Source organism: Tiliqua scincoides, chromosome 2, assembly GCF_035046505.1.
Source record: "Tiliqua scincoides isolate rTilSci1 chromosome 2, rTilSci1.hap2, whole genome shotgun sequence".
NCBI lineage: Eukaryota > Metazoa > Chordata > Lepidosauria > Squamata > Scincidae > Tiliqua > Tiliqua scincoides.
This window is the reverse complement of record NC_089822.1, coordinates 260,071,287-260,091,537: the sequence shown is the minus strand read 5'-3', so window position 1 is coordinate 260,091,537 and position 20,251 is coordinate 260,071,287. Positions and strand designations below refer to the sequence as shown.

The 20,251-nt window shown below is 45.1% G+C and overlaps 1 protein-coding gene across 2 annotated transcripts; it reads left to right on the top strand.

Annotated features, from left to right (window-relative positions):
* Positions 1-6,921: 6,921 nt before the first annotated feature.
* LOC136640446 (zinc finger protein RFP-like) lies at positions 6,922-19,143 on the top strand. Of its 2 annotated transcripts, XM_066615591.1 has the most exons (7): positions 6,922-7,342; positions 8,406-8,501; positions 8,824-9,054; positions 11,155-11,177; positions 13,822-13,937; positions 15,447-15,479; positions 17,619-19,143. In XM_066615591.1, the coding sequence occupies exons 1-7, from the start codon at positions 6,926-6,928 to the stop codon at positions 18,134-18,136; spliced, it is 1,434 nt and encodes a 477-aa protein (XP_066471688.1). In that variant the 5' UTR covers positions 6,922-6,925; the 3' UTR covers positions 18,137-19,143. The 2 variants fall into 2 exon arrangements, with proteins under 2 accessions (XP_066471688.1, XP_066471689.1); XM_066615592.1 differs by lacking the exon at positions 8,406-8,501.
* Positions 19,144-20,251: the final 1,108 nt, after the last annotated feature.

The following is a 20,251-nucleotide window of genomic DNA, read 5'->3' as shown; positions in this document are numbered from 1 at the left end:
CTTTTAGAACTTATTTCTTCAAGAGACACCTAGATATTTATAATTCTAAACCCTGCACTCTTAGATTGAATCTGGCACACCAATAAAACTACTGATGTTAATTAAAGGCTCTGTTGAATATGATGGATTTTGCCTGGTACCTAAATGATAGTCATTTAAAGTGTTGGACAGACCTCCCGAGGAAGGGAATTCCAGACATGGGGAGCCACCACAGAAATGGCCCTTTCTCCAGTGACGACCCCCTTTACCTCTAAAGGGTGTGGAATGTGGAAAAAGAGACCCTAAAGGTTTTCTTAACTGCTGGGATGGTACAAATGGGAGAATATGGCCCAGACCATGTTGTCTGAGCTACTATCTTCTCTCACATATGAAAGGTGCTGCTTCATTTTATCCCCCCCCCCCCCGACAACTGCAAAATGAATTGGCTGAGAATCGGTGCCTTGCCCAAGGCCATTCAGTCAAGCCTATCAGCTACCAGAGTGCACATTTTGCTGGTGCAGGCTGCCACAAAGCAGTCGTACAGCGGTTTGTGGCAGTGCAGGTGGATGGCATGCCAGTGCTTTCCTACATGAGCCAGAGCTTTCCTGCATGATCTGGTATACATTGGGAGAGCTGGTACATCCAGAATGGGGTGAACAGAGTAGCGGAAGGGTAGGGAATAGGGCACAGGTAGTTTTTGGGGTGGAAGATGGGCAGATCAGGCCTTGGAGGGGTGCAGGATAGGCAAATCCAAAATCCCTGGATCTGATCCCCCTGTACCGAGCAATGTGGACTTGCAGTAGCGATATAACTGGCACAGGTCCAAGTTGCCCCATGGTGATTGCTGGGGCTTACCCCAGGGCAAGGGGAGAAATGTTCCCTTACCCCATGATGAAAACTGCAATAGTCTTGTGCTCTTAATGCCAGAGCGCTCAAACCATTCAAAGTTCTGATGCATCCCAGTCTCACTGGTGCAACACCCTCCAATGGGGCCGTAGTACAGTTCCCAGTTTCATCCTTAACTTTGAGTCTTGAGTAACGCTCTCTCTTAGGCATTTACCGTGAGTTAGAGAGGTCTGGCTTCTGATCCTAGAAAGTGTGTCTACCATTCTATCTCAAGGATGCCAAACTCCTGAAAGAAGCACACACAGTTCTTCCAAATAAACCGAATAGCAGAGTACACATTTCTGACAGATTCACCAAATTAGCTCCAATACTTGCCAACAGGTGGACCTGAATTTCCTTAAGGGCTAAAGCCCACATTGGTAGCTGCCACCACTCTGCTAACAGCTGTTTCCAATAGCAGCCAAGTGGCCAGGCCACTTGGTTTCTTTTAAACAACAAGAATAAGGGTTATAATTCAGAAAGGCATTTACATATCTTTTGGGAGAAAATGCAAGACACAGTACTAAAACAAAACAGTGGGCCCCAACCTGGGGGTCTTGACCACCCCCCAGGGCAGGTAAACTAATTTTTGGTCAGGACACTCCCCCCTTAAGGATGATAGCAACCAGTGCCATTAGCACACTGGTTTCACTGCCATTGCTACTATCACCAAACACAGGTGGTAGCAAAACTCAGAAGTGCTGTGCTAATGGCACTACAGGTCCCCGGTTGAGTTGCAACCCTCCTTAAGGGTGTAGCATCCCGATAAAGGTTGGGAACCACTACAATAAAAGCTAAGCTTCCTAAAACTACTTAACCTATCACCCACTCTTCAAACCTCTGGGCATGTACAAAGTGCAAGCTTCCTACCCATCCCACAACATCTGGTATAGCTATCCATATCTTGGAGTGATGGAATGAACTCCCCCCACACGTAAGTCAGGGGTATCATTATACTTTGAAGCCAGGCTCTGACCAATCAGAAGTTGGAACCAGAGAAACCTTGTAGAGGCAGATGGAATCACCTGGAATTATAGTAAGTCTCTCCAAACCCCACTCTCAACTGCACAAGCCCAGCTGTGGCCAATCTGTAGTTAAGGTGTCCTTGAAACTAGGTGCAAGAGACCTTTCTTGGCGTAAGGATTGCATTTCCACAACAGGGATCAAATGTGTACTGTTTGGGGCTGGGCAGAAATGGGTTATCTGGTCAGTTGTCAGCTTGGTGATAGGTGAGCCCTTTCTCACCATGCTAATGAGCAGTTTTCCCACAGCTGGTGGACAGAAAAAGGCAGCCCTCTCAAAATGGAGTCAGACAGCAACCACAACAGAGTCAGGTGAAGGCCTAGCTTTTCACAACCTCCAGCAGCTGACATCTCCCCCCCCCCCCCCATGCAGTGGAAGCTGCATTTCCATGCAAGAATTTAGGTACGGTTGGGCTGTCAAAGAAGGAATCTGAAGCTAGCTAGCCCTCACCATTCTGGATCCAGCAAACTTGATACATTACATCTTAGGCTGGTTCTCTGCGTCTACAATCATGCTTGTGAATTACCTTGGATTTGTGAGATGGGGTGGTGGTAACCACAGCCCTTCTGCAAAACCTTCTAGGGAAAGGGGAAATTATGCACCCCTCCTCCCTCCCAGCAGCTGGAGAGTGGGGGGGGGGGATGGACCGGAGCCACACATATAGTGCCCCTTGGTTGGGCATGGCTCCTGGCCTGCTGGGCTTCTGAGGAGCTTTCTTTTATTTAACATCACCATGTCATTATGGCCCCATAAAGAGGTGATCTTCCTGTGCAGATGAACCATCACAGATATCACCCCAAAGAGAGAACGTTGATCTGACTTGACCACCCTGCAGAACTCCTGCCTCCCAGAGCTGAAGATGCAAGGGGGGGGCGGGAATCAAGGGGTGCTTGTGAATGTGTGCAGCAGCCCTCTGAGAGAGTCGAAGGGGCAGAAAGGATGTACCGCAGACATCACTGAATCATCACACCAATATTGGGAGGTGACCTTTTCCTGTAGGTTGGGAGGTAGCAGAAGAGGGAAAATCTTCAAGCCTTGAGAGATGTTCTTTTGTGCTGGGACTTGAAGGAGTCACCACAGGCAGACATTTCTGGGAAGTCACTGTGGGTCGTGAAGAACGTTGGGCTGTGGGGGTTGCCAGAAAGTCTGTGAGAAGAAAGGATGCGTTCGGGTGTAATCTGGGTTATGGGAAAGTGGGCAGGGAAGTACAGATCTTCTCTTCCCCAGATGCACTTTCCTCTGTCTCTGAGCCAGGAGCCAAAGAAGATCCAAGTGACTCTGAACTGTGCTGGGGGGCGAGTGGCCTTTTTCAATGCTGATACAGTCACCCAGCTCCATGTGTACTCAGATGCCTCTGGCGGCAGAGAGATCCTTCTCCCTTTCTTCTCGTATGTGCGGAAAGGAGGCCACCTGACAATCTGTCCCTGAGCCAGTCAAGAGTTTGTACATGACCTCCCTTCCTCTTGAAGTACATTCAGCCTTTTGCTGGGGAGACTCAACCGTTTTTGCACTACATTTGTGTAGCACTGATTCACTAGTTCTTGTGTCTCTCATGAAACAATTTCCCCCTCCTGCTTTCAGAGAACAGTGTGTGGTGCTGATTGACTTAGCTTTGTTATCAGTCAAAGAGCCATCTTCATCCTCCCCCTCACCTACAGCTGTGAGGGGGACAAGGAGTGGGGAAAACAGCAAAGTACAGAACAAACCTTTAGTAGGAGAATGAAAGAGTGAGATGGGGAAAGAGGTTAAGTGGGAGAGCAGGCTGCACGCGGCCCACTGTATAGGTTTTTTTGACACAGATTCACCTTATTAATACTTGCTAAGTGGTTGACCTGGGTTTCCTTAAGCACGAAAGGCCATGCTAGTGTTTGCCCCCACCCTGCTAACAGCCACTCCTCTCATGCTTTTTGGCTTGCTGTGTGAAACAAATTTGACACCCCTGGAGTTGACAGTACAGTACTAAGTTAGATGGACCTGACTCCATAACTGGCAGCTTCCTCGATTCTTGACAATTGTGTCTTGGATGCAGGGAGAACATTGCCCTGGGAGAAATATTAAACTCTCCCTGCCACCCACTAAGCTCTTTCTCCTCGCATCTGTCTCTTTATTTGTTCCCCCTACTTTCCCCCCTCCCATTCCCTCCAGGTACTGCTATAGCTATGTCCTCCTCCAAGGAGCAGGAAATGGGGTAGCAGCACTAGAGAAGCTGGATGGTGATGCGGGAAGCTGTGATGCAGGGCAGAGCCTGTTAGCAATTCTGTTCCCAGGTGATTGGAAAGGGTTTGAGTGCTGGGGTAACCACCCCACAGGATCAGGGGTGAGAGGAGACCTCTGGGGATATGGAGGTATCAGGATTCCCTGCCCTCTGATTGGCAAGCTGGATATTAGTGATGACAAGGAATATTGCAAGCTGTCACCATCTTTGCATGTGTGACCTGCATTCACAAATTCTAAACATGTTCCCAATAGAGGCTGGAAGCCACAACCCTCAGATGGAATCTCATGCGCTACTGAGCGCAAGGGTTAGGGTGGAAAGGCAGCTTGCATGGTAAGAGGTGATCCCCTGGAAGCTCTCCTGCACATTCCCTATGAGCTCCATCTCTCCTGGATAATCTCTGATACAGACCAGAGCCTCCATTCCTCTTTACAGCTTCCTGTTTAGCATTCCATCTAGTTTCATCAGATATTCAGGCGGTAGTAGCCTCCTTTCGTCATGCTATAAGTATGAATGCTTATAGCAACCTGTTTTAAGCAAGAAACCCTCATAAGCATTTAAAGCAGTGTTTCTCAAATTGTGGGTCGGGACCCACTAGGTGGGTCATGAGCCAATTTCAGGTAGGTCCTCATTCATTTCCAGGTGTATTTTATTTTTAATATATTAAACTTGATGCTACCATGGTATGTGACTGCATTTGGGGAAATGTGACAGACCTGTACTTTTAGCAGGCACAGTATGTATCTGTTTTCAACAATGATAGTCAATGGGGCTTACTCCCAGGTAAGTGTGAATAGGATTGCAACTTTTGGAATGTTTGGGGAAATTTTTAAAAACAGATCAGCAACTAGTTGGGAGGGTTATGAGAATTCTTTATTTTAAATAAATTTTTAAACTTATACTTACTGTAAACTTTTAATTTACTTGCTAACTTAATTGCTTGGATTTGATTTTGTTGTATAAGAACTATTAAAAATTTGCCTGCTTGATTTGCCCACTTCTAGCCACGACATCACTTCCACAGCTGGTGGACATCACAGTGGTTAATGACATCACTTCCGTTGGGTCCAAACAGATTTGTTGTTCTTAAAAAGTGGGTCCTGATGCTAAAAAGTTTGAGAACCACTGATTTAAAGAAAGATAATGGGAGTGGGGGATTGCTATTAATATGGGCATCCCACACATCTGTGTGTATCCCACATATCAAACTTGAATGCTTGATGAAACATATCCTTGGGGGGTGGGGGGTTAACATGGAACTGATTCTGAACCCCCATGGGTATGGGGGAAAGCCTTTATTTTTTTACCCAGTGTGTAATCTGAGAAAGGCCTTGCAACAGAATGGGGTGTTGACATCTGGCCTAGATGGCCTTAAAAGGAGATTGGACAGGTTTATAAAGGAAAATGTTCATCAAAGGTTACAAGCATTGATGGATATATGTAACTTCTAGGTTTTAGAAGTTGGCTACCTCAAAATGCCAGGTGCAAGGGAGGGCACCAGGATGCAGGTCTCTTGTTGTCTTGTGTGCTCCCTGGGGCATTTGGTGGGCCACTGTGAGATACAGGAAGCTGGACTAGATGGGCCTGTGGCCTGATCCAGCGGGGCTCTTCTTATGTTCTTATGAGCAAAGCCATCTGCGAGACAGAGGATATGCATGTGGACCCAACAAAGCTTCAAAGTCCTTCCCTAAAGACTTGTTATTCTATAACAGTCATGCAGTAAAAGCGTGATCTTTGGAGGCCACAGAGAGCAGGTGCTAATGTGATCCTTCTAGGCTGGAAGATGCTTCTCTGCTCAGAGCTCCCACCATGAACTGGGAGAACTCTGCTGTGAGCTATTTTCATACCCAGGCTGCAAACAATGAAACATCCCATCTGTACAGGGAATTGGGAGATGGTCTTTGATGGAATGGGAGGCAGTAGAAGAGGGGAAACTTTGAATTCTCTCTGCCTTTGGGTCAGTCTGTTCTGAACTTGCTCCTCACCCAGTTCATCAATAAGGGTCAAGACCTGACTTGCTTTATGTGTCTCACCAAGCACATTCGTGGCTTGGATGTGCCTCAAAGGCTACCTTGAATAAAGGCAGAGTCCCAACATCCATTCCCAATAGCAGGGTTCAGCCCTGGCAGTGAGCATCAAGAGTAGATTAGGAAAGACAAAAGAAAATATTTCTTTACTCAGCGTGTGGTCGGTCTGTGGAACTCCTTGCCACAGGATGTGGTGACGGCGTCTGGCCTGAATGCCTTTAAAAGGGGATTGGACAAGTTTCTGGAGGAAAAATCCATCACGGGTTACAAGCCATGAGGTGTATGTGCAACCTCCTGATTTTAGAAATGGGCTATGTCAGAATGCCAGATGCAAGGGAGGGCACCAGGATGAGGTCTCTTGTTATCTGGTGTACTCCTTGGGGCATTTGGTGGGCCACTGAGATACAGGAAGCAGGACTAGATGGGCCTATGGCCTGATCCAGTGGGGCTGTTCTTATGCTCTTATGAGTACTCCTGGGCATGTGCAGAATGCACATTTTCCACCTAAGGACTCAGTGTCACCATTCAGATCCAAGGAATCAAAAGAGAGGAGGGAGGTGAAGAAAGAGGCTCATCTTCAGAGATCAATGCCAGCATTGTCCCTCCAGGACATACACATCTCATACACATCAGGAGGACAGGCGGGGCACTCCCACAGGTACTACTGGCAGATTCTCAGCCAAGAGCCCGGCCCCGCCCGCCCCGCTCCGCCTCCAGTTCCACCTCCAGCTGCTGGCGGGCGGGGAAGAGGGGAAAGCGAAAGTGAGCCCGCTGCACTGTAGAGGAAGCTGGAGTGATGGCTGCGGACAGCTACGGGAAGAGGCTGCGGGACGAAGTCACTTGCCCCGTCTGCCTGGAGTACTTCACCGATCCGGTGACCCTGGACTGCGGGCACAACTTCTGCAAGGGCTGCATCACTATGTACTGGGGGGAGGCGCCCTCGGATGCCACCTGCCCCCAGTGCAGGGAGCGGGTCCAGCCCGGGAACCTGAGGCCCAACAGGCAGCTGGCCAGCGTGGTCCAGATCGCCAAGGAACTGAATGAGCCCCCGAAGCTGGCAGCCTCAGGGTGGGGGGTCTGCGAGAGGCACCAGGAGCCCCTGAAGCTCTTCTGCCAGGACGACCAAGCCCCCATCTGTGTGGTCTGCGACAGGTCCAAGGAGCACCGACCGCACCGGGTGGTGCCTGTGGAAGAGGCTGCCCAGGAGATCAAGGTGTTTGGGGGCTCTACATCCCCCAGTGTGTATTTAGGGACATCATGGGGGAGGGGGAACGACTTCTTCCACTAAAACCTTTGAGAGAGTAAGGACAGACCAAAGAAAATATTTCTTTACCCAGCAGTTAATTTGTATGTGGAACCCCTTGCCACAGGAAGTGATGATGGCATCTGGTCTAGATGCCTCTAAGAGGGGATTGGACAAATTTCTGGAGGAAAAGTCCATCACGGGTTACAAGTCATGGTAGGTATGTGCAAGCTCCTGGTTTTTAAAGTAGGCTACTTCGGAATGCCAGATGCAAGGGAGGGCACCAGGACACAGGTTGTGTCTTGCTGTCTTGTGTGCTCCCTGGGGCATTTGGTGGGCCACTGTGAGATACACGAAACTGAACTAGATGGGTCTTTGGCCTGATCCAGCAGAGCTCTTCTTAGGTTCTTATGTTCTGGGCTGGGGAAGGAGAGTAGAGTGACCTCGCTTCAGCTCCAGCCCCTGCTCAAGAGATCTGGAATAAGTTCTTGAGGGGAATCCCTGCATTCAGACTGGCAATGCTCTGAGCCACAGCCCCCATGTGATGGTGCTCTTTAAACAGGGTTTGCACACTGTGTTGGAGGTAGTGGGGAATGTGCTTCATGCATCTTGGGGGGGGGGGGGGCGGTTCATGCAGCCTGGATCTGGAGCCCTATGCAAGCATCTTGTAGGCATGAATAGGATGAAAAGTCAAAGGGACTTGGGAGAGCCACCCAACCCCAAAACAGCAAGGAGCAACTCAGGGATTCTCAGCTTGACTCAGCTCGGATTCTCTCTCTCTCTGTTTCTCCATTATAGTTCTGACACTTACTTACCTGGTTATTTACTGAACTTCAACCATGTCTTTCTACTCTAAATACAATGCTAAGGACAGCTTACAATATTTAAAAAAAACAACACCATTATGAAGCAAATTAAAATGATAAGATCACAACAAAACACTGCATATCTATAGCACAGAAGAAGAAAAAATAACAAAGTCAGGAAATAAGGAGAAAAAAACCATCAAATGGGGATTTCTGTTTCTCCCCAGGATCAGATCAGTTGCTCCCTGGAGATCCTGAGGAAGGAGAGAGAAAAGATTTTGCTGTTTAAAGCTGAAAATGAGAAGGAAAGCCAAGATTTGCTTGTAAGTATTAGTATTACTACTTGGAAAATGAACACATAACTGGAACTGGATATAACATGCAGAAGACTGAAGAGCCATGAGGCAGTTCTGATCTCCAGACTGTGCATTATGTGCATTATGGAGAATTTGGGATGACCTCATTTGGATCAATTTGGATTGATCTTCAGATTCATCTAAGGCTGGGCCATAACTCTTCCCCAGATCAATATAGGTACAGTCTGTTTCAAAAGGCCCAAGTGCCTTTCCTGTGGAGTGCCCTTAACCTTCCTCCTGACACTTCAATACTGACCTGCTTTTCTCCTCTTCCTTGTTCCTGTTACAGATACAAATGCAAGAGGAGAGGGAGAAGACAGCAGCTGCCTTCAGACAAGTGCGCCAGTTTCTGGAGGAACAAGAGAAGCTCCTGCTGGCCGGGACAGAAGAGGTGGAGAAAGAGATTGCAATGAGAAGGGAGGAGCACCTGGTCAGGCTTTCTGGGGAGCTCTCCTCCCTTGACAGTCTCATCCAGGAACTGGAGGAGAAGCAGCAGCAGTCAGCGAGTGAACTCCTGCAGGTAAGTCAGTGGGCTTTGTCAGACCTTGTAAATGACTGAATTTGGCAGGCATCCTCCATCCTGGAAGATTTCAGGAAACCTCCTGAATTACTTTACTGTGCCATCTGGTTCAGTTTATGGGCAGAGGAAATTGCCATCCTCTGCTGGCAATTATATGCTGAGATTGCACCACAGGGCAAGATTGGAGATGTGGAAAGGGCTTGGGAAGTGCATCTCTGAAGTGCATCTGTGCTGGGGAGGGGGTTCCAGGGCAGTAAAACAAGGTTTGCGTCTAGCACACAACTGGGGCCAAGGAGAAGGTGCTACTCTGCACATCCTAATAGAGAAGTATTTTGTATTGCTTTGATCAACAGATGCACTCCTATGTTTCTGTTATTGAGGTTTTTATGTTTTTTATTCATTCAAGGCTTGATGCTACCATGGTATGTGACTGCATTGCTCTAATATTTTCACCAGCTGCTCTATTGTTGAGTAGTGTCTTCTGTGTCTGCTCGGAGAGAGGCAAGGAGTGGGTTTGATGGATGTCTACTCTGCAGGGAGGGAGCAGCAGACTTGTGGCGCAACCATTGAGAAAGTCCTGTGCCTGGTACCCAGGAAACATATTTCAGCATTTGATAGGAACATTTGGGCACTTAGCCAGATAACTGTGCTGCCACCTGCAGAGGTGAGGGGGATGGCGGCAAGAAATAGGGCCTTCTCGGTGGTGGCATTCCATTTGTGGAATTCCCTCCATCTGGAATTGAGAACAGCTCCCTCTTTGAAGTCTTTTCAGCGGGCTCTTAAGACCTTTTAAGTGCTTACATCGGGGGGGGGGGGTTAGCACTTTTTTATGAAACATCTTTTAATCTGTGATCCAATTGTGTTTAATTGTTTTTGTGGTTTTAATTCTTTTAATCTTTTTAACACTGCTTTTAGCGTATTTAAATATTACTGTAAGCCACCTTGAGGAGTGGAAAGGCAGGATATAAATCTCTTAAATAAATGAATATTTCAATTTCTTGTAAAGATTTTCTTTGTGCCGTGGTAGCAGCTAAGTTTTATCTTTTTTTCTTTCTTGCTTTCTTTTTTTACAATGCTTTATTTATTTATTACAGATACAGGTAAGGAAAATTGGATAGACTTAGGGCTAGGACTACATAGGTTACACACAAGGGTGGTAGCCATCGATTACAACAAACATTAATCCAAACGGAATTATTCATTCATACAAAAATTATCATATTCATTAACCCAACTGGTTAATACTTTAATATTCCATATTTTTCCTCTAACCTTATCTATCCCATCATAAAAAAGTTTCAGATTTTTATTTATACACTCTTCTTACCACTAAACTAGTCTCTAAAATAAAATCTTTCTTATCTAATTCTTAATTTCTAATATCACATCTAAAAAGGAAGTCTCCAATTACAATGGTATTACCCCCTTCAATATCTCTTATAGCATATTATATATCATTTTCTATATCTATCCAATCAAAAAAGGCTTCAAATTTTTACTTATAGACTCTTCTTACCACTAAACTAACCTCTAAAATAAAATCTCTTATCTGATTCTTAATTTCTAATATCACATCTAAAAACAAATATCTCCAATTACAATGGTATTATACTTCGCCTATCCACCACATATTTATTAACCCAAAATACAGGTTTAATATTTTCACCAAAATAAATTGACATCTATAATTTATTTTATTTACCTTCTCTTTTAAAAAATAACCCTTTTATTTATCTTAATACCACTTTAGTTTACACAATACTTGTATTCCAAATTTGCAGTTCCATCTAATTTATTTCATATGTTTACCACTTTAACTTTCACAATACTTATATTCCAAATTCCATTTTCATCCACTTTAATTTAATATATTTAATAAAATACTTATCTTAATACCACTTAATTTCCGCAATGTTTATATTTCAAATTTTCATTTACATCTATTTTGATTTAATATGATTAAAAAAAAATTCTACTTATTGTTCAACCATTTTGACCTTCTTATTGCTTACTTTGTACTCTATCTTATTGGTGTTCCCTCTTAGTCCTCCAACTGGTTCTTCCACTTCTTTATCTTTTTTTCTTTTTGTTTCTCTCTAGAATCTTGGAAGCATCTTGGAGAGGTGAGTGGAACCCACATTTGCCTTCATGCAATACAATTCAGAAAATAGTCTATATATCACTCCTGCTAGCTCTGTGCTGCTCAACTGAGCAAAGAGGCTTTTTATATTGGTGTCCTCTTATACTGAACAGGGGGAGAGCAACTTTCCCTCTTCAGCCCACCATGGTGTCTTTCCTAGTGACTGCTGCTGGTGTCGCTCTTTTTTTTTTTTTTCCTTTCCTTTTTTTAAAAAGAAGGTGAGTACTTTGGTGACAGGGAACCCAAAGTACACAATATCTTGCTGTGTAAACTGCTTCTGAAGTACTCTTGCTGAAAAGCTGTACACATCGGCATAAAGGGTCTGGAGAATAAACACCAGACTGCTGTGAATGTAAGCATAGGGGGAAGAGGGAGGAAGCTAGTGAAAGGCTTTGCCCTCCTCTGCTGTATCTGCTGGGATGCATCTAAGGAACATGGAGTGTGATGCCAAGGGAAGCCCCAAAGACCCATAAGAACATAAGAAGAGCTCCTCTGGATCAGGCCAAAGGCCCATTTAGCTTCCTGTATCTCACCAAATGTCCACCAAATGCCCCAGGGAGCACACAAGACAATAAGATACAACCTGTGTCCTGGTGTCCTCCCCTGCATCTGGCAATCAGAGGCAGCCTGCCTCTAAAACGTTTACCTCTGCTAATTGGGTAAGAGGCACTTTTTCAAGTGGGTGCTTCTTTTTTCAGCAGGGGGAGAGTAACTGGCCCACTTCACCCCAGCAGTGTCTGTTCTAGTGGCTGTCTGCTGGTGTTCTTTTGCATCTTTTTAGATTGTGAGCCCTTTTGGGACAGGGAGCCATTTAGTTATTTGATTTTTCACTGTAAACCGCTTTGTGAACTTTAATTGAAAAAGCGGTATATAAATACTGTTAATAATAATAATAAAACCAAGAACTTGCACATACCTACTATGACTTGTAACCCGTAATGAACTTTTCCTCCAGAAATTTGTCCAATCCCCTCTTAAAGGCATCCAGGCAAGATGCCATCACTACTTCTTGTGGCAAAGAGTCCCACAGACTAATTACATGTTGGGTAAAGAAATATTTTCTTCTGTCTGTCCTAACTCTCCTGACACTCAGCTTTCATGCATGTCCCATGGAGAGTGAGAAAGAAGAGAAAAGAATATGAAGAGTTAGCAGAATTTTTAAGAGGAAAGCAAATACCGTATAGATGGCTTCTCCTGGAAGGTATGTTTTTTCAATTCCAGTCACAGAGATATAAAATAAATTCAACAATGAAAGCAGAAAATTTTTTGAGTACAGTGATGAAAGGTGAGACAATAAATGAAGAAAATGAGGAAGAGGAACTGAGAAGAAAAGAACTAGAAAGTGTAGAAATGGAGCTGGAAGAAAAGAAATCAGATGATTCAGAGACAACTGAGGAATCAGAGAAGGAAGAAACTAGAGGGGCAAGGAGGCACTCACCGATAGCAACAAGAAGAAGACAAAAAGAGAAAGTGAATAGTAAAAAGAAACATGGTTAAGGGAGGACGGAGTATTTGTCAACATAAATGACTTAAATTCACCTCAAAAATGAAAGAAAGTCTTCCTTCAATTACAAAAGTTATTTGCCTAATATTATCTTAGATATTATAGATAAAGAAAATGATGTGTTTTTAGTTATCATGATATTAACTGCTGCAAGGATTTTATATGCTAGATACTGGAAAGATATTAAAATTCCAACAAAAGATTAATTAATTGAGAAATAATGAATGTGGCTGAAATGGATAGGCTTACAGAGATTTTGGATCAACGGCGTAAACCGACACAGATAGAGCAATGGAGATTATTTTATGCTTGGTTGAAAATGAAGTTGTAGAAGTATAAGATAGGGCATTTAGATGAATATATTGTATACATTATATATTATACAGGATATGATATGATAGATAAATGATATTAATAGGCTAAACTAGAAGAGGAACAAGATTAGAAGATATGTATTGATTGATTAGATATATTGATATATGATTGCCTGCACTCTGTAATGGTGTGTTTTTGTGTTTTTTGTGTGTGTTGTGTATTGAGTTTGTGTTTGTTATGTGTTTGTTCATATTTGTTGTTTGTTTTTATTTTGGAAAATAATAATAATAATAACTAATAATAATAATAATAAAAGAACTTTCATGGATGTCCCTTGGTTCTGGTGTTATGTAAGAGGGACAAGAACATTTCTGAATCCATTCTGTCCATCCCCTGCATGATTTTGTATGTCTCGATCATGTCCCCCCTCAGGTGCCTCTTTTCTAGGCTGAAGAGGCCCAAACGCCGTAGCCTTTCCTCATAAGGAAGGTGTCCCAGCCCTGTATCATTTTTGTTGCTCTCTTCTGCACCTTTTCCATCTCCACTGTATCCTTTTTGAGATGTGGCAACCAGAACTGGACACAATGCTCCAGGTGTGGCCTTACCATGGTAGCGGAGATTCCTATGCACCCCATCCCATGTATGGAGCATATCTGAGGCTGCTCACCAGGGAGCATCCATTCCTCTGTGCTGCACCTCTCTGAGTCTTTAGACTTCCTGCTATTTTTTCCACTTCCTTCCTTCTTTTACTGCATTTGGGAGTTCTGGACTGTCTGGATGGTGACTTGACATTATATCTCTCTGCCAGGTGCCAGAAGGAGTCGTTTGAGAATCCTGGGGCATTTCCTGTTGCGCTGAAGTGGAGGATCCATGACTTCTGTGACATAAATCCCTTTCTGGAGACCCTCATGAAAAAGTTCAAAGGTAAAAATAATGGCTACATGAATATTACTCTGGTCATTACACAGGTAAAGATATGGACGTGAAAGATACCCAGTCCCTTGTAGTGTTACAGAAGAAGGTCAGTGCCAGTTGAGGAGACAATATAGAGAGCCCAAACCTATCCTTCCTCCCTATCCCGCTCCTGCAGCAGTGCTAAAAAGGCTATTGCTATCTTGTGGGGGGGGGCAATCATAGAGATCTCCTCTGCATAACAGAATCTTTGTTCCTTTACCCTGGGGTAAGCATCTGTAGCCCAGGGGAGGGGGGGTCTAGTTGGACATGATCCAGCAAAATTGCTGGCACAAATCTGCCATAACCCAGGATGGTGAATCAGGACCAGGAAGAAAAGGATTCAACTGCTGTCCCCATACCACCCTCCCCGACTCTGGTTGCCACCTATTTCCACCCTCCCCCATCCGCTCACCCCATCCTGCCTTCCCCACTGCCTTACCTCCATTGACCAGTTCAAGGAGCTCCTCCAGCACGCACAGGAAGGCTCCACTTCTCACACTGCTAGAACCAATTGTGCGACTGATGTAAGGTGGGTAACGATAGTTTCATCAGTGCTATGAGCCAATAGATTGGACTGTAATTCACTGAGGGAAGGTCTCAGGGGACACAGTTACATACTGTATTGTTTTTTGTAAGTTTCTTCATTTTCCTCTTCAGGCACTTGTAGTTTATGGTGCTTCCAAGTCCTTCCTAATTTAACAGGGAGGAATGGATAGAACAGTATTGAAAAGGAAGTCTGTGAGTGTTGGGACAGGGGGCAGGTCCTGATTCTTCAGGGAACCTCATTTATTGGGAGCATATTTAAGGCAATGTCCATACATAGTTTAGTAGCTCTTTCATTATGAATGTGACCAAACAGGAACTGTCAAAACTGGCCTGTGTGAGCAACTCCTCTGGCTTGAATGTGTCTTGATTGGGCCTCATGAATGAACTGATGATGACCCACATTTGGCCTTGGGGTTGGAAGTCCCTGGGGAAGGATCCAGAGGGCGACTGGAGAGTCTTGTACTGCAGATGATCCAGTCCATCTCTTCAGCCCCTACAAGCTGAAAAGAATCAAAGAACCGAACCAACAGAGGGACCTCAGCTGAACCTGCCCATGTGGAGTCCAAGTCCTGGTGGATGCGAGTGATGTTTATCTTCAGAGTGCCTGGTAGACATGTCACAGTGGACTTCCATATGCTTTGACCTCTCCTCTTTTGGAGGCAAATGGAACAGGCCTCAACTATGCTAAACAATTCCACTGAACAGCTCTCTGCAGATCCAACCACGGGAGAAAAAACAGCCTTCTTCACTGCCATCACCACCACAGAACAGGCTCTCAGATGAGCTCTAACTTAGAATCCTCTGCCCACTCATGTCTTTCCCAACTCTGTGATTTGAATTAAGAAAAATTAGCTGCTATCAAGTTATTGTTTCTTTTTTAATGAATGTGTTCTAAGCACAATGGGGTGATCTCTGTCCCCTTTTCTTCCCCAGACTCTCTGGTATCTGGACTTCAGCTTCAAGAAGGTAAATTGTGGGATCAGATGAAGTCATAAAGGGGATGGGAGACTTGTTAGGAATTGTCTGCTTGTATTTCACTAGATTTTTCTCAGGAACTATGAATGACTTAGAGCCCAATCTTATCCAGCTTTCCAGCACCGGTGCAGCCGCAATGCAGCCCTGAGATAAGGGGACCAATGTTCCCTTACCTTGTGGAGACCTCTGTGACTGCTCCCCACCAAAGGAGGCAGTGCATGTATCATTGGCATGGCTGCACTGGCACTGGAAAATTAGACAGGATTGTGCTCTTAATTGGCAATAGTAGGAAAGGAGGATGGACCAGTTGCATGCTAGTATCAAGTTTATTTTCCTCTGCTAGAGCCAGGGTGGTGTAGTGGTTTGGGAGGTGGACTCAGATCTAGAAGACCCAGGTTCAAATCCCCCCTCAGCCATGAAGCTTCCTGGGTGACCTTGGGGCAGTCACTTTCTCTCAGCCGAACATAAGAACAACCCCACTGGATCAGGCCATAGGCCCATCTAGTCCATCTAGGCCCATCTAGTCCAGCTTCTTGTATCTCACAGCAGCCCACCAAATGCCCCAGGGAGCATTCCAGATAACAAGAGACCTCATCCTGGTGCCCTCCCTTGCATCTGGCATTCTGACATAGCCCATTTCTAAAACCAGGAGGTTGCACATACACATAATGGCTTGTAACCCATAATGGATTTTTCCTCCAGAAACTTGTCCAATCCCCTTTTAAAGGCATCCATGCCAGATGCTGACACCACATCCTGTGGCAAGGAGTTCCACAGACCATCCACACGCTGAGGAGTTCCACAGACTGACCTCACCTACCTCACAGGGTTGGTGTGAGGAAAAAAGGAGGGGAGCAGCCATGTACACCGCCCTGAGCTCTTTGAAGGAAGGGCGCTATAAAAATGTGATAAATAAATAAATATTTATTCATTTTTGAAAATGTACATCCAGTCACTCATTATTTTTAAGTACCAGAGCAGCTCACAAAAGATACAGTCCTCGTATACTTCAATAGTGCTGAATTCGTGGTTCATCGAGTCCAAAGAGGGCCAGCCAGATGCCTCAGAAAGGGCCTAAGGGCCACAGCCATTGTGTTTGTTTCTTCTGAGGCACTGGGGCTTGGAGGGAGGCTTGTGAATTGGTCTGGTCTTCTGTGCTGGTCATAAGCTCTTCTCTGAGATGTTTTATGACTCTCATAATGCAGTGGTTCTCACACATTTAGCACCAGGACCCACTTTTTAGAATGAGAATCTGTCAGGACCCACCGGAAGTGACATCATCAAGCAGGAAAATTTTTAACCCTAGGCTGCAATCCTACCCACACTTATCCAGGAATATGTCCCATTTACTGAAAGAATATACATAGTAGCTTGTTAAAAGCACAGGTCTGTAACATTTCCCCAACTGCAGTCACATACCATGGGAGCATCAAGACTAATATCTTAAAAATAAAATATTGAAATGAATGGGGCTTGCGACCCACCTAGTGGATCCCGACCCACAGTTTGAGAGATACTGGCATAATGCATTATGAAAGCTTTATGAATGCTTAGAAAGGAGGTGAGGAACAATCTTGGCTCTGAGTCCAGTAGATATAGCACCAACATTTGGCACTGTGGGGCATCTGTCTAGGCCCACTCCCAATGGGGAGTCCCCTGGCAATCCCTACAGTTGGCCTTATCATTAAGCCCTCAGAACTAACCTGCCTTCACCATTTTTATTTGCAGGGTATTGGAGGGGGTGAGGGAAGTCAGCATTATCTGTGGGATCCATGTATATATTTTAAAACATTTTTAAATGGTTTGAAATATACATTAATCTGAATTTTTTTTTGTTTTATTAAGCAGCACATGACAGTTGAGGTCCAAAATAAAAACATCCACAACTGAATAATCCACAGAGTGCCACTCACTCACCACTGTTAGACACTCCTTTGCACCCACAAATTAGGGAAAAAGTCAGGTTTTGTTTCCAGGCTCAGGATTCATTTACTGTATTTATTAGACAAATTTAAACCCCACTATTTCAAAAATGTATATCAAGGTAATTAACAATATGAGGATGTTGGTCAGTCTGCCAGTTGGTTCAACTTCTCTTCTCTTTCTTCATTCCCCCCCCCCCCCCATCAGCAAAGGTGACTCTGGATCCAGACACGGCTCATCCCAAGCTCATCCTGTCTGAGGATCACAAAAGTGTGAGATACGGAGACGAATGGCAAGATCTGTGTGACAAACCTGAGAGATTTGATTACTGGTGTTTTGTGCTGGGCCGTGAGGGATTCACAGCAGGCAGACACTTCTGGGAAGTCACTGTGGGAAGTGAGGAAGCGTGGTCTGTGGGGATTGCCAGAAAGTCTGTGAGAAGAAAAGGTGACTTTGACTGTAGTCCTAAGGAAGGAATCTGGGATATGGGGATGTGGGCAGGCAAGTGCAGAGTTTCCAATCCTGTAGACAATGCTTCTCTTTCCCTGAGCCAGGAGCTCAAGAGGATCCGAGTGACTCTGAACTGTACTGGGGGCCGAGTGTCTTTTTTTGATGCCGACACAGGAGCACAACTCTACCTGTACTCCGAAGCCTCTTTCTGTGAAGAGACCCTTCTCCCTTTCTTTTATGTTGTCAATGGTGGCCACCTGACACTCTGTCCCTGAGCCACAGTGAGTCACTGCAGAGAGAGTTGTCCCCTGCCTCACCATATTCCTGAAACACATTCTGCCTTTTGCTTGGGAGACACAGCAGTTTTTGAACTGTTTGCATTAAAGCTTCATTTGTGCAGCACTGATTGGCTCGCTATTCTGTCTGCCAGGAAACTATTCCCCCATCCTGCATGCAGAGCACTGCTTGTGGGGCTGATTAGCTGAGCCTTGTAGCAGTCAAAAAACCATCCAAAAAGCCAAACCCTGCTAACTGGGTAAGAGGCACTTTTTCAAGTGGGTGCTCCTCTTTTTAGCAGGGGGAGAGGAAGTGGCCCACCTCACCCCGGCACTGTCTGTTCTAGTGGCTGTCTGCTGGTGTTCTTCTGCATCTTTCTAGATTGTGAGCCCTTTTGGGACAGGGGCCCATTAGTTATTTGGTTTTTCTCTGTAAACCACTTTGTGAACTTTTTGTTGAAAAGCAGTATATAAATACTGTCAATAAATATTGTTAATAATCCTTATCCCTCCCCTCAACCACAGCTGTCTTCAAAGTAAGAGGGATAGCAAAGCACAGAAGAAATTTTCAGTCTGCTGCTGCTGAAGGTACTTTGCAGGGAGATACCTAATAATGTATAAAATAGTTTCTCAAACTGTGGGTCGGGACCCACTAAGTGGGTCGTGAGCCAATTGCAGGTGGGTCCCCATTCATTTCAATATTTAATGTTTAGTATATTAGACGGTGCTACTACCATGGTATGTGACTGCCTTTGGGGAAATGTTACAGACCTGTGCTTTTAACAAGCTACTATGTATATAGTAGCCAGGATGCCAGGGTGGTGTAGCGGTTTGGGAGGTGGACTTAAACCGGGAAGACCCAGGTTCGAATCCCTCCTCAGCTATGAAGCTTCCTGGGTGACCTTGGGCCAGTCACTTTCTCACAGCCTCACCTACCTCACAGGGTTGTTGTGAGGACAAAAGGAGTCTACAGCTGTGTAGACCACCCTGAGCTCCTTGGAGGAAGGGCGGCATAAAAATGTAATAAATAAATAATATTCTTTTAACAATGATATTCAATGGAACTTACTCCTGAGTAAGCATGGGTAGGATTGCAACTTAGGATTGTTAAAAAATTTTCTGCTTGATGATGTCACTTCCAGTCATGACATCACTCCCGGTGGGTCCTGACAGATTCTCACTCTAAAAAGTGGGTCCTGGAGCTAAAAGTGTGAGAACCACTGATGTACCCAATGTGGGGCTCAAAGCCACACTCCTGAGATGAAGAATGAAACTCACATGCTACCTACTGCATGGGTTCAGTAGCCAGCTTGCATGGTAAGAAGCTCTACAGCACATTTCCTATTGAGCTCTATCTCTCCTGTTCATCTCTGATACTGATCAGAGCTTCTACTCATATTTTCCTCCTTTTCCTTCATAGTTGTTTTTTGTTGAACAGTCATATATTTGAAATAGTGCTTTTCAAGGGTGCAAAGGGCTTCACATACATGAACTTGGAAACCCTTAGAATCCTTAGAAATCCTTACAGCAGTGGTTCTCAAACTCTCTGGGAGAGTTTGAGAGCGACTAAGTTCTTGCATGGGCGGGAGGGGGAAGGTAGCAGGGGCAGGAGAAGGCAGCAGCGCGATCCTGGGCTGCAGGGGCTTGGGTACATGAGTTTATGGCTGAGGTGAGATTCTCAGCTCAAACTGCCCCATGTTCTGCTGCTGATCACCACCAAAACCACCAAAAAGTTTTATCCCCACCAACTGAAGGGACATGCCTCAGAACTGTTTGTTTGCTGCCCCCCCCATGGAACTCCCTGCCAATGGAAGTTTGTCCCCATCTCTCACTCTCTCTCATAGCAGTGGCATCTCCGGCTGAAAGTGGAGGGACAGGAGGGAACACTGAGTAATAAGGGCAGCAGTGAGTGACACACCCCCAATTATTACTAAGCCATCTGATAAAGGTTATCAAGGGGACCTAACAAAGCTTCAGACAAAGTCCTTCACTAAAGGCCTATAATGCAATTGACACTCATGCGCAAAAAGGGCTAAGCATTAGCACCACAGACAGGCGCACATGTGTCCCATTTGGGCTAGAAGATGTTTTCTTACACAGTGCTGCCACCTTGAA